The sequence below is a fragment of the Amphiprion ocellaris genome, chromosome 8 (genome assembly GCF_022539595.1).
Source record: "Amphiprion ocellaris isolate individual 3 ecotype Okinawa chromosome 8, ASM2253959v1, whole genome shotgun sequence".
Classification (NCBI taxonomy): domain Eukaryota; kingdom Metazoa; phylum Chordata; class Actinopteri; family Pomacentridae; genus Amphiprion; species Amphiprion ocellaris.
In genome coordinates, this window is record NC_072773.1 from 29545956 (window position 1) to 29562436 (window position 16481).

Here is a 16481-nt window from a genome sequence, read left to right on the forward strand (position 1 = left end):
CTGAGAGAAGCTTTCGCAGGTAAAGTACTGAACAAACCTGAACTCAAAAACCCTCGTTGGTAGGAAAGAAAATTTGTGGGATCACCAAAGTTAAAGAAATTGGTCCTCCGGAGACCATGAATGTCTATACAAAAGTCCTTTCAGTAGATTTTTCACCGTGTGGACAGACAGACAGACAGATGTTGCGATCTGTAGAGCCACATCACTAGCATGGATAACAAAGAAAACCAGTGATTACAGAGTTTGGTAGGTTTTACGATACTTTTCATTGCAGTATAATAGAACTCTGTATTGTCTTGTCGGGTGTTTAACGGAGAATTCAAATGCACTGCAGCAAAGAGTACAGGAAAGTGTCTTGTAGAAGATATTCACAAGGATTTTTCACGTGAATGCAAATAAAGCCAAGTCACAGGAAGTTTTAAACATGACACAGCTTTGAATACAATCTAAAATTTAAACAAACTTTGCATTTACTTGGATATTTACATCTTTATTAGTATATAATGTAAATTTACAACACTTCAGTATTACAAAGATGTGAAACAGTAGCAGCATCAAGAGCATAACCTGCTGACGCACCATAAATAAATCTGTGGACCAACAAAGCTACATATATCAATGAAAAATGCAAAATACTGCAGAGTCCCTTTAAATTGTCATAGAGCAATAATTCATTAGCGCAATAACTGACAACAAACATGAGAGGGAGCTCTTTATACACTCCATACTGTACACTGTAAACAGGAGAAAGTGAGGAAAACAAAGTGTTTACTTTATAATACTTTGTTATTCCTCCCATCCTACAAGACTTAATTGATATTTAGTATGTATGAAAAAGCTGCTGGTCCTGTCTCTGAATCCAAAAAGGTCTAAATAAACACACGTCTCTTTAAGGACACTGTTCAGGTTTATATATGCTTTAATATTGTTATTATTTCCATAACTATTGCGCACATTGAGAGTATTAATCAAAAATGATCACACTTTGGCATTTTTATTGATTCACTGCAAACAATATGAGTATGAAGCTCAGTAATAGATTCCAGTGTGTGTGTATTTATGTAAATATGATCTTGCTCTTGATCTCAAAGGGACAAATAAATTCACACCCAAACACTTTCATTGAGACGCCGCACTTAGTGTCACACCGAGGCAAAGCTTTCTTGTGTTTTGATCTCCACTCTGCTTGTTTTCTCTGCAGTGACAGTGTGATATACGAGGGTTAATATGGTGAAATAAGCTGACTAAAGCAGACAGGCCCGCACATGCACACTGCCAAAGAAAGAGACGCTCCACTCCGTTTGATGCTATTCTGAGCGACGCCACTGGCGCTGCAATCACAGACCTGCTTTTTTTTTTTTTACCAAGTTTGTATGTGTGGGTGTTTGTCTGTTACACCTGTAAATTCTAGCTATAAAAAAATAAGCTGATTGACTTTGAAAGAAAAGAAGCAGTGATCACCGTGGCACGAACTGCCTGATCATGCCTGTGTGTGTGTGTGTGTGTGTGTAGTTGGTGTGTTTGTGCACGTATGTGTGAATGATGAATGTTTTGCCTTCTTTGTAGTCGTACCCAGTTCTGCATGATAGTATCAGCCCTGTCACTGTAGAGAGAGACTGATGTGGAATGTTAACAGTGACTGTAAGTATTGGACTGTCTCCATAGAGTCTCATTCATGCAGAACTCAGATAGGGCATCCAGGAGACTCAACACATTAATGTGAGGGATGAAGAGAGGAGCCTGATTATAGCAGGTTTTGCACCAATGACAGAGAATTCCAGTCATCTGAGCAGTACATAGCAGGTGAACAATTACAGCTATTAAAGAGAAAATTATGCGCCTTGGAGGTATGAAACATATCATCACTGACAGCACGGTTGCAATCATCTTATATGCAATTACGTTGCAGGAGCTGTTGTTGACAGGAGTTAACTTTAGGATTATATGATGAAATGGCGCCATCTTCTGCCAAAAGACAGAACAGCATTACTGCTGCAAGTCGAGCACTGAACGACCAGCTGATGGCGACACTGAAATGGTGAAGCTCAAATATTACTGTTATGATGACTTTGTTGGGGTTTTTCAAAAAAGAATGTCTGAAACTAAATGTGGTGATAAATTTACTGTCGCATTGAGCACTAATAGGAAAACCAACAGACTGAATTTCATTGAGATTTGTTTAGTTGTGTCCATATATATATATATATATATATATATATATATATATATATATATATAAAAAAATTCTGAAATATATAGTGAAAATGGGCTGCACAGTGGAGTAGTGGTTAGCACTTTCACCTTGCAGCGAGAAGGTCCCTGGTTTGCGTCCCGGCTTTCCCGGGATCTTTCTGCATGGAGTTTGCATGTTCTCCCTGTGCATGCGTGGGTTTTCTCCGGGTACTCCGGCTTCCTCCCACAGTCCAAAAATATGCTGAGGTTAATTGATTACTCTAAATTGCCCGTAGGTGTGAATGTGAGAGTGATTGTTTGTCTTTGTATGTAGCCCTGCGACAGACTGGCGACCTGTCCAGGGTGTCCCCTGCCTTCGCCCGAGTCAGCTGGGATAGACTCCAGCCCCCCCCCCCCGCGACCCTAGTGAGGATTAAGCGGTGTATAGATAATGGATGGATATAGTGAAAATAGTGTCATTTTATAATCAAACCTTGTAAAAGAATAAACCATTCTATCATATGTGAAAACACAGATTTTGTTTATTGATATTATTTACAGTTTTGAACTGTTAATTCTGGTTAACATGTAAATAGATATTTACTGAGATTCTACAAGTTAATATGTCTGATTTGAGCAAATCTATAAAATAACAGTAAATTGTTTTAAAATGGAGTGGAAACCAGTTTTTAACAGTTTAGCAGTCTTCAACACTCCATTAGAAGAACACAACACGGATTTGAATCATATCATATCAAACTAAACCAACAACAATTCAAACTGAAACCTTCAGTTATGTTTGAATCAGAACCACCAGTTTGCACAACAGCAGTATGGTTGTATTTTATTTATTACACGTGGCTGGTTAGATTTTGGCAGGAAAGGATTCAGTGATTCCATGCAGCAATGAGGATTCTGTTGGTAAAACAAATTCTGCAAGATGGTTCGAAAATGTGAGCTAAACAGAGCAAGAAAAAGAGTTGTGAAAATGCTGGTCTATGTAACCTACTGAATATGATTGGATGAGATGATCACCCAGGATCAAACTGCACCATTAAAACACTAATTTAAGGCAGGTAATTCCAATCAGCTGATGCAAGTATAATTCCATCTGAACTAACAGCTTTTTTATACGTTTTCTGCCATCTCAAATGTTTAATATGTAATCACCTGGTGGGATTTTAGCATTTAGCATGTGTTTTCAGCCATGTGTGAAGCATAAAAACTAGGGATAGACCGACTGTCGGCCCCTCTGATTATCGTGGCCAATATCTGACTCATTATTGATGAATTAAATGCGGTACAAACTGGAAAAATTAGCTCCTTTCACAGTGGCTAAGGTTATGCTCACAGCTAGCAACTCAGAAGGCATCCACAGATCACCCTGAACAGAGTCTGGAAAACAGTAAGTATAAAAATGCTTTAAGATCTGGACCTTAGTGTGAAATAAAAGTGACAGAACAGTGAAAGATTAAGAAAATAGAGAAGAACAGCAGCCGTAACTGCAGGAAACAAACAGATTGATTTCAGTCGAGAGCGTCCGACTTTAATCACTCCTATTCAGTTCCAGTCACCTTATTAATGAAGAAGTCTAGTTAATGACAGGCTTCCTGCTATCACATGCTATTAAAACATCACATGCAATGCATATAAGTTCGACATATCAGTCAATCCCTCATAGAAACACATCTGTACTTGTAAATCCAAAGTAATGTTGATCTCCTTCTCCAAAATGTAAAACATGACATGTAGAAAATAGAGAAGGAAACAGAGAATAAAGACCTTTCAGTCCGGATACTTTGTCTCTTCTGTTCCCTTGGCTAGTTTTTGCTCATTCTGTGCTTTTCCTGTGGTCAAAATCCTCCTTCCCAGAGGCTTGAGAGTTTTATTTTCCTGCTGAGGTTGCAGTTTATTGTGCAATGTGATCAGTCTTTTCTTTGGAAAACAACCAACTGCATTCATTAGCATCTTAGACAGAAGTTAAGGTTGATCATTCTGTGCTTGGGGAGCCCCTTTGAAGTTCCACATTGCAGCAGGTGTTGTGAAATTCTGGCAGACTTCATGCATGGATATTTACATGCCTTTAAAGAAGCAATTTCATTCAAGTTTTCCTTTTTTACATTTTCTAAGTTTTATCATCCTAATTAATTTGCATAAGTGAAATAATTCTAAATCATGATTCTGAATCATCCCAAGTGGGTTAATACTTTCTTAAAGCGCTTTTAGTTAGTTGTCCAGCTCTGACGTTATAATTCTGTTGCTGCACTTTCAGCACAAATGCTCAAACCACAGAAACCAGCACTTTCATGAACTGAACTGTCATTCATTCTACTGACCGTACTCTGGCCTTTGAGGATTTCAGCAAACAAGAAGTGATGAATATCCAGCGGCATCTCTGCCGATGACGTGGTCTTCTGCAGAAAGAGGAAGCCTTCAGCCTGCAATATTATGAAAAGTTCTCAGCGTGGTACGCACACAAGCTGACTCAATTATCCTGACTCCACTGGGCACTCCTAAAGGTGCAGAAATCACAGCAGAAACCCCCCGCTGGATGTAGTTCCCATGGATTCAACCTTAAAATCATAAAACTGTTTGGTGCATTGTTATAATATGTCCTTATTGGAATTTCTCCTTTCCTAATATGATTTTTCTCTTGAGACCATCATACAGTGGAGGTGTATACTCATGTCAGAGTTGAGCTGTAAAGTCACACAGCCTCAGTTCTTTGTGACATGGATTCCCCTACATGTTAGGAACTTTCAGTTTCTGCTCAATGTTGACATGACTGCATATTTTAATTTGTGCACACTGGTCAGCTGCACATTCTTACCGAGTGTCAGATCCGGCCCCTAGGAAGGCAGTAGACTCAACTCACTGTCATGTTATGAAGTCAGTTTGTGATGATGATGATGCATTAGAAGATGGTAAATTGGGTCAAAAAAGTCACGAATGATTGATATTAAAGGCCTCAAAATCTGGCAGGAAATCACTCTACCAACCCTGAATTGAATTTGAGATTTATCAGATCAGACAGCACTGTTTAGTATTTGACTGTGAAGTTTTGCGCATTGAGTTTTGCCTCTCCTCCTGAGCCAACCTGCCTGTGCACACATACATGTCCACACAATGGGAGTAAGGCGAGTACGCACAGGCACATCAGAGTGAATGGAACAGGCTCCATCAGCAGCGGAAACAATATGAGTGGTTTATTGGTCACCTAAAGCAAAAGAAACGGAACAAAAACTTTCAACTTTAACTTTTTCTTGTCTCCACCCCTCAGATCAGGTCTCAGTTTGCCTAAAACTTTGATTTATGACCAAGTGGAACCTGCAGTAAAAACAAACTACGTAGATTCATCTACATTTTTGTATACAGTGCTAATTAACAAATGTAAGCATGCTAAAATGCTAAAATGCTAAATTAATAAATTAATTAATACATATAATTATATTGCACATTTCCCGTTGTCACTATTACACATGATAACATTGCGCATTTCTCTTCATCACTATTGCAAATTTTCTGCAATGTGTAACCGTACTCAAGCTTTTGCTTTTTTATTCTATAACAGGTTGTCTATCAAGTCTGTTCATGCATTACTGTGGAAAATAATACTAGCTACAGTATTGTACATCATCCCACAATACAGAACCAGTGTCATTTACAACATCACAGCGCACAGGACAGAAAAATGTTTGATGCTGCATAATGTTAATATCGTGACAGTACCAGGTACCTTCTGAAAGATTCATACACCAGCTACAACAGACATATGTTCCATGTCAGTTTGTTGCTAATGAGGCGACAAGTTCAAATGTGGGATAGAAAAGACATCTATTGTTTTCATCTACCCTGCCCTTATGACAGCTGTGGAGTGGAGGTGTGTGCTTCCATCAGGAGAATACACTGTGATCTGGTCAAGCTGTGCTTATAGACAAATATGCTTGGCTTTGCTGCATGTGTGTGTGCGTGTGTGTGTGTGTGTGCGTGTGTGGGCTTTCCTCTGTGCAACAGGGACTGGTTTGAGAATAGCTCACCAAAGACCCCCAGGCCCTTTTATTGTGTTCTTTGGAAAATCTCACGGAGATGTTTTATTTTATCCTCGGAGCTCAGATAAAACTTCGCCCTCTCGCTCGGACTTTTCTTTGCCTGTGCTTATCTCGCTGTGAAAACAGATGATTTATGTACAGTCTTCACACTCCAGTTTATGTGTTCTTCCGATAAGGCCGGTGGGGTTGTGTGTGCGTGTCCGTGTGGTTTATGAGTGTTTATCGAGACCACAGATTGTAGGACTGCCTACTGGAGGACACAAACAATCTTCCGTGGGAATGCAAAGTCCCACCAGTTCCCAATCCCATTCCTTATCTCCAGCATTCCCATATGACTAATGTATATTATCTTCCAGAACCAGAACCATTTGACCACTGCGCTGCTGCTGCTAGAGATCCTGCATTGCTATTAAGATTACTGAAATTTGGATAAAGTGCTTCAAAATGAATAACCATGCAAGCTCTCGAAAGTAATTAAAACCATGCGGAAAATGAGCATAAAGCAAAAAGAAAACAACAAAAAACTGATGAATTCATTTGCAGTCCTTCAAAATAAAAGACACAGAAAGAAAACATGCAAAATGAAAGAGAGACAAACGTGTGTGCTGTGGGGGTCAACCTCAGGTTTTGCATACTTTTCAGTGTCTCTGGCACATATGCCAACACCATGGCATGTCCAACTGCCTCCTCACCTGCCAGACCGACTCACCTGGCCTCCATCAGAGCCCTACCCATGGGTGTGAACGTCACTCAGGAGTCTGAAAACTGTTGCCTGCTGTGAATCATTCAAATCATCATCAGGTGTAACATTAACTCCAACGCAAATACATGCATTATCAGCTGTATGCATGCATGTATTGATGCAATTGTTGTGATTTCCCCTGTAACAAAGCTACATTTAATGCGAATAAATCAATTATATGTGCACTGGTGACCGCTGAATATTCAACACGTTTGTCAGTACGATTATTTCACGGGCAACTCATGTTGGTGTTCGTTCATAGAATGATTACGAACATTTTCTGTCACTTATCACTTGACACACACACACACACACACACACACACACACACACACACACACACACACACACTTTTTTGTGGAGGCGTTTGGGGAATTCCCAGTAACCTGTATGCGTACAGGTTATTTGCATATGTTCACTAATCTAGGGGGTTTGGCTTTAACTGTAAACCCACTACACCTGGACATACGGACACACACATGCAACAAACACACACTTATACACACACACTAACACACGGCCCCTTACTCATCAGCAACCAGTGGCTGTGTCGATAAGTAACCACTACAAGTCCTATCTTAATTGTTTGGAGAGCTGACACACTTAATGGTCAACAATATTTGTAAGTGTTTGTGTGAGTGTGCATTCGCAAGTTTTACAATTCACCCGCCGTTCTGTGACCGTTAAACATCTCAAGTGACTCAGACGTAGCACAGGAAGTTTAAAGCTGATGAAATCCCTCCTAATCTCACATACACACACATATAGACGCACGCTCAGCAACAAGTGCAATATGCAAATGTAATTAAAGTTGACGTTAACTGCAGAAAATGACAGTGATCACTTTTCCGTTACCTGACAGCCAGATATTGCACACAGATTTCTGTCAGGATTTTAATACAGTGAAGTCATGTTATATGTAGTAGCCGTTATGTCAATCTAGTAATAGCAAAAGTACTTTTGAATCTCATGTCCTTGGCCTTTGTTTGGCCCCTTTCAGCCGAGCATTTCTTGTAATCAGCCTCTTATCCAAAATCTCTTCTTCCTCTCAGCAGGCAAGAGTTTATTTTTAGATGCAATATCTTATTTATAGCTCAGATTTTCCCACTCTTTCCTACTGAAGACGACTGACAGCATTTTTACAGCTGCTCCAAAAACACAGATCAGATAAGTGCAACACCTTTGCGTTCTGGAAGAGCAACAATTCTTGGGTTTCACCTGCTTCTCTGTGTGTATTTCTGACTACACAGGTCCAATGTCTCACTTGTCTTATCACCTCCTCTAAATCCTCCAGGTGCAGGCTGACTTATATGAATCCTAACCGTCGCCTATTTCACTGAATGCTCAGGGTTTTTCCAAACACATTTATGACGTCATTTAAAAAGAAAGTATCTTTATTATGACAGTGTGTATGCTGCACCTTTAACTAATACTGGGACTAGACTGCAACATCTGCTTCCACGGCTTGCACTATTACCCATACTATTACTAGTACTGCTGATGTAAATATGTTACTATTTCTACTACTGTTGATTTATTGCTGTTGTTGCTATGCATTGCTATGGCGAGATACTGGATTCTGTCAGTGATTTTTAATTTTGACCTTGATGAAAAAGTGAAACACTTTTCTCAATATTCTTATTTTTTTAACTCTAAGAGCTGTGTTGGAACATTGATAAAACTCTGAAGTCTGCACAGTAGATGTGAAGTTACCAGCACCATCCAGTTAGTATCGCTTAGGACAAAGAGTGGAGTGTTGTGTACAAAGTTGCCACGGAACCAGCTCAGACTCCAGATAGTTACTACATCCAGGCACGAAACAGTCTGATACATACAACAACCTTGCGAAAATAAATCATAACATGCTGTTCTTGCACTTCCCTTTTCGTAAGGATTAAAGCAGACGAGATATATTGATTATATTTAGACGTGGCGGCAGGTGATTTTTGCTACCTATGGACATAAACATGCTCACAGTTGTCTTATAGGTTGCTAGTGATGTTTTCATGTTTATGAGAGCGACCTGACAGTGGTACGTAAATCTTAGCAAGAAAACAAATAACACTGTCTAGACTCTATGAAAGACCACTTATTTATACTGAATTATATCTTCCTAAACCTTAATGAGATCCACAGTTCTAATACAAAAACTACTATTCTTTTTCTGCAACTACTGTGATTATTATTGCATTGGTACTGATGTATGTGGCTACTGGAAGTCATGCTTTTAAAAATATGGGCATAATTCTGGATTACAATTACTACTTGCACTGATATTATTTAGCTATAATATAAATGTGTAAATGAATAAATAAATGTAGCAGCGGTGGTCTAGTCCTGACAGTAACGTCTCATAAAAAAAGAATTATGCTGCTGATTACAGGGACGAGGAGGAGCTGTCATTGTAATATCTGCCCTAATGGGAAGTAGGTATTTATAACTTTTGCAGCATGAGCAAATATTAGACCCAGCAACTAATGTCCTGGTGCATCATAAAGATTACAGGCTAATCTGCTGTTTTATTTGTTACTTGTGAATAAGCTCTCATCTTTTTCAGCATACACGGTTAGCATCCCGAGGGCCCAAAAAAATAAAAGGTGTGTGTCAAATACGGGAAACTCCTGACACTTCTCAGAAGCTGTTTCTCCACCTTGCTGAACAGGTTTTTCTGAAATCATTTGAAAAACCAAAGCGCAGTGCAACAACAACTAGTGTAAAACCAACAAACAGATCGTGACTAGATTCATCAGTTTGACCGGAACTGAAATATACAAAAAACAGTGCTTTAAATGGCAACATATCACAGCGTATGGCAGTTTATGCATGTGTTGGTAATACTGTATGTACATTCAATATGAGCACAAGTGTCTGTCGGTAATATTCTGGATGATCAGTCGCATTTGGTTACTTTTACTCTGCAATCCAATCACGTAACTGCTGATACACTTTGACATATTGACCTCAATGACCTATTATCTTTAAGTACCCTAAAGGTTTTCACTTCAGATATCTGCTGTAATATTTCAGTATAATGAATTTCTATCCTAAACCTTGACAAGGCACGAAGTTATTGGTCATATTCCTGAATGTACAGTTTTTATCAGGTTGAGATGACAGACCAGGAGTCAAACACAGGGTGTAAATACCCCACTGCCTCTCCTCTTTCATGCACATCATATATCATCCATTGAAAAAGGGTCATAGGCTCCTGGCACTGTATTTGGATTTATTATGACAGTGCTTATCAGGCCATAAACGCCCGAGTCTATGGCGTTTTAATAATATTCTTTGCTGCTTTCCTTTATTTTTTTCACTACAACATACATCTGTCAACATTTCCATGCTTCGTTCGAGCTTGCATTGTAAAGAAATGCCATAAACAGGTCATCAGTCAATGATTAGGTTAATACATGTACACAAAGAATCTCTGGCAGCCTTGTAAGCCCACACAGAAAGCACCAGTGTAGAAGAACCTGACAGCTCTACTTTCAGTTTTGGTTTTTTTGGGTTTTTTTTTTTACAGTTTTTGACAATAATATACACTCAGATCTTTTTAAAAAAAAAAAAAAAGCTTAATATAAGTTGTGGTCAAACAAAGCTTCAAAACTTTGATTCCAACTCAGTTTTAATTTCACGATTGATTGGTTACCTTTACTTTACACACCAAAGTGCTAGATTGCAAAAGTTTCAGAACTGGTTTAGTGTCTTATCTAAATCCAGACACATGGCGTTTGTTGCTCATCACGTTGTCTGGCAGGCTCTTGGAGTAGATCACGTTGACAACAAACCAAAAATGGTTTGGGGAAATCCCTCCACTATACGTACACTGATGGTTGTGTACTGGAATCTACGTCTGAAATAATATCGCATGCAACAATAAAAAAGGGACAGCCTCACTTGTGAGGCACAGAGTAGCATACATTGAAAGTGAGCTACGGATGACGTTATGCGTTCCTAACCTCAGGTGTGATGCAATTCCTGCTACTGTTTACTTCCTCACAGTGGTTTATGAAGAACAATGTCAGTTTTATATGGCAGCATTGAGTTGAATAAAGATTAAAGCAGATTGTATATCAGACTTCCAGTAAGGCTCACAGAACTGAGCCTGAGAGGAGAGGAAGAGTTTATATGAATTTTATTCACTGTGTAGTAAGTTTAACTATTTTCCAAACTCATATTGTAGTTATGTAGTGGATTATCTGTAAGACTGATGAGTATATGGCCATTCCATGCAAGCAGAGCGCATGATGAATAAGTAAGCTGTAATGCTGTCAGTATAATCAGAAATAAAGTGCTATCCTTAAGGGGTAACATTTTATGTTTACCACCCTATTAAGCATTTATAAGCTGCATATACACATTTAGTATAGATTTCTGGCATAAAGTTGCAAGTAGATGTAAGGTTTTAAGTGTTTATTGATTAAGAGCTTCACTTTAAACCACTTTAAATCAATGTGCCTTCAAATGTGTAAATATTGTGTATTGAATTTTAATTACATTTATTATTTCAATAGATTTTAAAATTAGAAGTGTTTTTATAGTATTGTCCAGCAAGTTCTGCCTGTTCTGTCTTTTTGTTATTTGTGTTGTTATATGTAAGCTGCTGAACACTTGAATTTCCTTCGGGATTAATAAAGTATCTATCTATCTATCTATCTATCTATCTATCTATCTAGCTAGCTAGCTAGCTAGCTGCTGGTATATAACAAAGGAAAAAACTTAGTATGACACACATACAGTAATATTAACATTTTCATGAAAGAGGTTGTATTTGCTAAATTGATGTGTATTACATACATGTACATCTGCTTACAACTACATTATAATGTATTATAAACAAGTTATTATGTATATGTACATCCTTATTTGGTCTTGTATATAATTATCATATTTCTCATTAAGTCATATTTGGAGATATCACACCAATATATCATTGTAAATTAAAAAAAAAACAAAAAAAAAAAAACGCTTGATTGTATTTTCACCTAGCTGCCTTCACAAACATTTCCAATGTTAGCGAAAAGATCTGTCATACATTTGTTAAGCAAAGAAGCCGGGACGGTATGTGGGAAAAGGTAAAGTGATCCATTCTTCTGTATTGTGGGATACAAGCAAATATGTGAAGCAAATGTATTGTGCTTTTCCTTTCCAGTGTATATTACCATAGGTAGATTTTTAAACCATACATTCCAGATATTACATCCATTTTTCCACATATATCCATCTATCTGTATTTATGAGCCATGTCATGTTGGATTCCACGAGCAATTTAAAGCCAAAGTTAAAGATATAAAGCCCCATCATCATCCTCCATGGTGTCTCCTATGTGGTACATGGAATGATAAAAAACCACAGATACACCACAGGCTTTGATTTCAGGCAGTAAAAATTCACACTGACTGAAGCTATTGTATGAAATAGACAGTCTGCCACAGAAAATTGAAGATGAGAACAAATTCCATCCTGTTGTACCCGAAACTCTGCCATTTAAATGCGTGTTATGATAAGTGTGACGGAGACAATGCCGGCTTACGCTAAAGCTACTTTAAATAACATTGGTTTTCAAAAACTGATTGCAGTTTAATAAGAAACAATAGATGGGCAGATAACCAGAATTACCCTTTATTTTACACACCCCTCCCATTTTAACAGCACTCACTGGCCAATGAGAAGGGGGAGGAGGGTGTGTGTGCAACCGCTATAAGAGAGAGGACATCTAGGTGGAGCATCATACAGGTGAGCGTTCATATTCTCACCCGCTTCAGGATACTACTTCCAGGAACCAGGAGTCCACCTCGGACTGAAAAAGGTACACATATTTTCTATTTGTCCTCATTTGCTCTGGTTCGGCCTTTTTTGGTCTGTTGCTATTGTGTGACAGTCTCTGATAAGTTAGAGAAGTTTGCTTCTTTCACTTCTCTCTTTATGTTTTGTCAATTCTTTGTGCTCTGATTCTGCTGTCTGATGGCGGTGTTTTCTTTTCCCAGATTGTCCTTCAAGTATGTTGGCAGAAATGGAGACGGTGAGTCTGAATTTACTTTTTAATTTACATTATTTGACTTTTTATTTTAGTCACCCTTTGCCATAAATGACAAAGAACATGTATGTTCATATTTGTACATCTCACTCTTAAAAATATGATCTCATTGCCTGCAATGGAAACATATAGAATGAGAGTGAAAGGCTATTTGTAAGAACAGAAGCTAAAACACACATGACTGTTACCTGAATGTTATCTCTGCTCATGAAGACACAAACACTTGCATAAATTTGCCAGTCAAACTAATACACACACACGGCCACCATGTTGTTACCTGGCTGTTGTCCAAGACACAAGTCCTCTAACACACAGGCAGGATCAAGTTAAATTTAGCTGGAAGGTATTATTGTGTGTCATTTTGGAGTTTCACAAATATATATACCATCACTTGAGGAGGATAGAAGCAGAGTGGTCTAACCCAGAAAAAATTCAAACGGAGTTTTAAGTCATTTCTGTAATTATATACTAACTGCCATGAGGTTTTACAATGCACAAAAATAACTTTGCATTTTTTTTTTTTAGTAATTATTCATTGTTTTTATTTACCTTATTCAGTATGGAAGCTATTTGAGGTAATGTGTGGTGTTATGTCTGTTCTGAAACTGCTGTGGTACTGTAATTTACTGTAAAGGATTACCTATCTATCTATCTATCTATCTATCTATCTATCTATCTATCTATCTATCTATCTATCTAACTATCTATCTATCTATCTATCTATCTATCTATCTATCTATCTATCTATCTATTCCGTTACCATGGTGCTTCGAATGTTAGACCATTCTTGAAAAACACAAAACTTTGAAGCCATTTTTTCACAAAAACTACAGAAAGTGGCTTAGACCACTCTGCTTCCAAACCTTTCATGTAAAATATTTAATGATCTAATGAAGGAAAACCAAAAACTAATTCAAAATTGATGAATGAGACCATTACTGATCTTCAGATAGCAAAATGATTCACTGCATAATGCATCATAGCACAACAACAACAGGTTTCATGAAATAAAAAGTGGGTGTTGTGTCTAATATTACCCCAGGCTATGACCGACAGGAGGTAAATGTCACACATCATGCAAAAATACTCCTCACAATCACGCAACAAACTCGCCATAGTAATAACCTGTATGATGAATGAGAAAGCTGCTCTGTGTCTGTCAGATGGCTTATGTGACTGACATCAAGATGGGTGGAGGCCGCGGGGCTTGGAGCGGAGTGACGCCTTCCTCCTGCCCCGAGGTGGACCTGGAGGTCATCGAGGAGTACCTGCAGGAGCATTCGCTGGAGGTTCAGCCAGCACACACACCTGCATCACCTCTGGCCACCATGGGGCAACACACACACTCCCACCTGGGCACAAGGATCATAGGTCAGTGTGACGACGGATGACGAGGTCTGTGTGTGGTTTACTGGTGTGGATTTGACCCAATCTTACATGTGTCTTTTAACAGAGAATAGCTGGTCGGGTCAGCATCCGTACGAGTGGCACTGTGACTCACACACTCCAAACGAGGAATACAAAGAGCAAACCCTGCCTCCAGCCTGGAGTAGTACCCATGGCAACCAGTGGGTGAGTTCAAGGACCTCTAAGTACATTTTAGCTTGATTATCTTCTTACACAGCTGAATTCTACGAGACATCACTCCCTGTTGGCTACACCTAAGACTGACACTATTTCAGATTAATGAGGATGGTTACACTTGTGATTCATTTGTGTGTTTTTCTTTGTGTTTAATTCAGGAACACGTTGCCTATTCCTATGAGGCATCTGCATACATTGACTCAGATTCACAATCTAGTAGCTCCCAGTACCAGGAATACCAAGACTCGCCATCACCATCGTCTGACAGGGGGGACAGGAAGGACAGAGACCCCTTACCTCTTGTCCCACTGTCAGGTACAATAATATACAAAGATGTCACTAAACGTGTCCAAAAACACTGGACTTTTTTCTGCATTTACCCCACTTTTTTCGACATTTATGTTCACATGCACTCACGCACGTATCAGACACTGTCACCTCATTTTTGTGTTTACATCCCCTTCCTCCTCCTCACCAGGAAAGAGGAAGGAGCGGCTGTTCCAGTTCCTGTTCGAGATGCTTCAGACACCGTCCATGCGGAGCTGCATCTGGTGGGTCCAGTCGGCCTCCGGCACCTTTCAGTTCTCCTCCCAGAACAAGGAGAGCCTGGCGCAGCTGTGGGGTCGGCGAAAGGGGAATCGCAAACCCATGACCTACCAGAAGATGGCACGGGCCCTGAGGAACTACTCCCGCACTGGCGAGATTCACAAAGTGAAAAGGAAGCTCACCTACCGGTTCGATGAGAAAACGCTGAGAGGTCTGCGAGGAGACTCCAATACGGTGTAGAAGGCATAGTGGAGAGGGCATTTAAGCATAGAAATAGAATAAGCTCAAAGGATATCGAGGGAAGTCATTTTTGATGTCCCATGAATGTCCTTTGTGCTGATTCTACTTCTGTGGTATTTTGAATAACAAATGAATACTGAGTATTTGAAAAGCCACTGTGAGTCAAAGCTTACTGTACATAGAGAACCATATTAGCTAGTATGAGAGGGGAACCAGAAATGATACAAAAATGCAAACTTCAGGAACAACCAACATGTGAGAGGTCAGCTGGCATTTAACATGTAAACCTAAAAGGTTGTAACATAATATCTACTTCATAAGTAGACGTTAAATCATTGTCAAAATAAAAGTTGTGACTTTGTGTTTTGTTTTTTTTTAGTTCTATATTGCAGCAGATACAGTAAAAAATCTTTTTTGGACAAAATTAGTCTGCATAAACATGATCTGTTTGTGTCAAAATTAAAAACTATTTTCAAAAAACTTAACTGTACACATGTCTGTAGCTGCCTGTCTGTCTGCCTACCTGTCTGTCTCTATGAACAAAGAGACACTGTGTTGTCCATATTATACCAATAAACACAGACGTGCTTCGAAACTAAAGCAAACAGACACACACCCGCAGCCAAAACTGTATGCAAAGTTCGGATGCACTGAAAAACCACCACCACAAACAGGCCTGTTAATCAGTAACATCTAAAAGCCGTCCTCGCACCATGAACAGAGCACACACACACAGAACACACAGACTGCTGAAAATTACTTTCTTTTGTATGAATTTGCCACCTAAGCTTATATTATTTCCATAGTTAAATGATAGGGTCATACAAATATGTGTTTTATGTGTGTATATGCTGAAAACCAAAAGTGCAAATGACTAAATATTCACATGTGGACTATCTAGGACACACTAATAGAGATAAACTTATAAGTTGCAAACCTTCCTTGTGTGATATATTTGCAATAACAAGTAGTAAACTGCATTAATGTATTAGGAATTTCTATTTCATGCAACTTCATCCTTTCTATCACGTGGGCAGGAAAATATATCTTTTACTCAAATGCAATTTTTAATTTACAGCTTAAGATTTGCATTTAAAACATAGGAGCATGT

The 16481-nt window shown here is 38.8% G+C and overlaps 1 protein-coding gene across 1 annotated transcript; it reads left to right on the forward strand.

Annotated features, from left to right (window-relative positions):
• The first annotated feature begins 12626 nt into the window (after positions 1 to 12626).
• LOC111573885 (transcription factor Spi-B) lies at positions 12627 to 15953 on the forward strand. Its single transcript, XM_023278242.3, has 6 exons — positions 12627 to 12772; positions 12951 to 12985; positions 14164 to 14371; positions 14454 to 14572; positions 14743 to 14899; positions 15063 to 15953. Exons 2-6 carry the CDS (start codon positions 12965 to 12967, stop codon positions 15368 to 15370), a joined length of 813 nt encoding a protein of 270 aa, XP_023134010.1. The 5' UTR covers positions 12627 to 12772; positions 12951 to 12964; the 3' UTR covers positions 15371 to 15953.
• The last annotated feature ends 528 nt before the right edge of the window (positions 15954 to 16481 follow it).

Bases quoted from the DNA above. Each gene is read 5' to 3' on its own strand.
- LOC111573885 (XM_023278242.3), top strand. From the start codon at position 12,965: ATGTTGGCAGAAATGGAGACG. The intron at 14,372-14,453 runs GTCAGTGTGACG...GTCTTTTAACAG, and splicing joins CCTGGGCACAAGGATCATAG to AGAATAGCTGGTCGGGTCAG. The intron at 14,573-14,742 runs GTGAGTTCAAGG...TGTTTAATTCAG, and splicing joins GTACCCATGGCAACCAGTGG to GAACACGTTGCCTATTCCTA.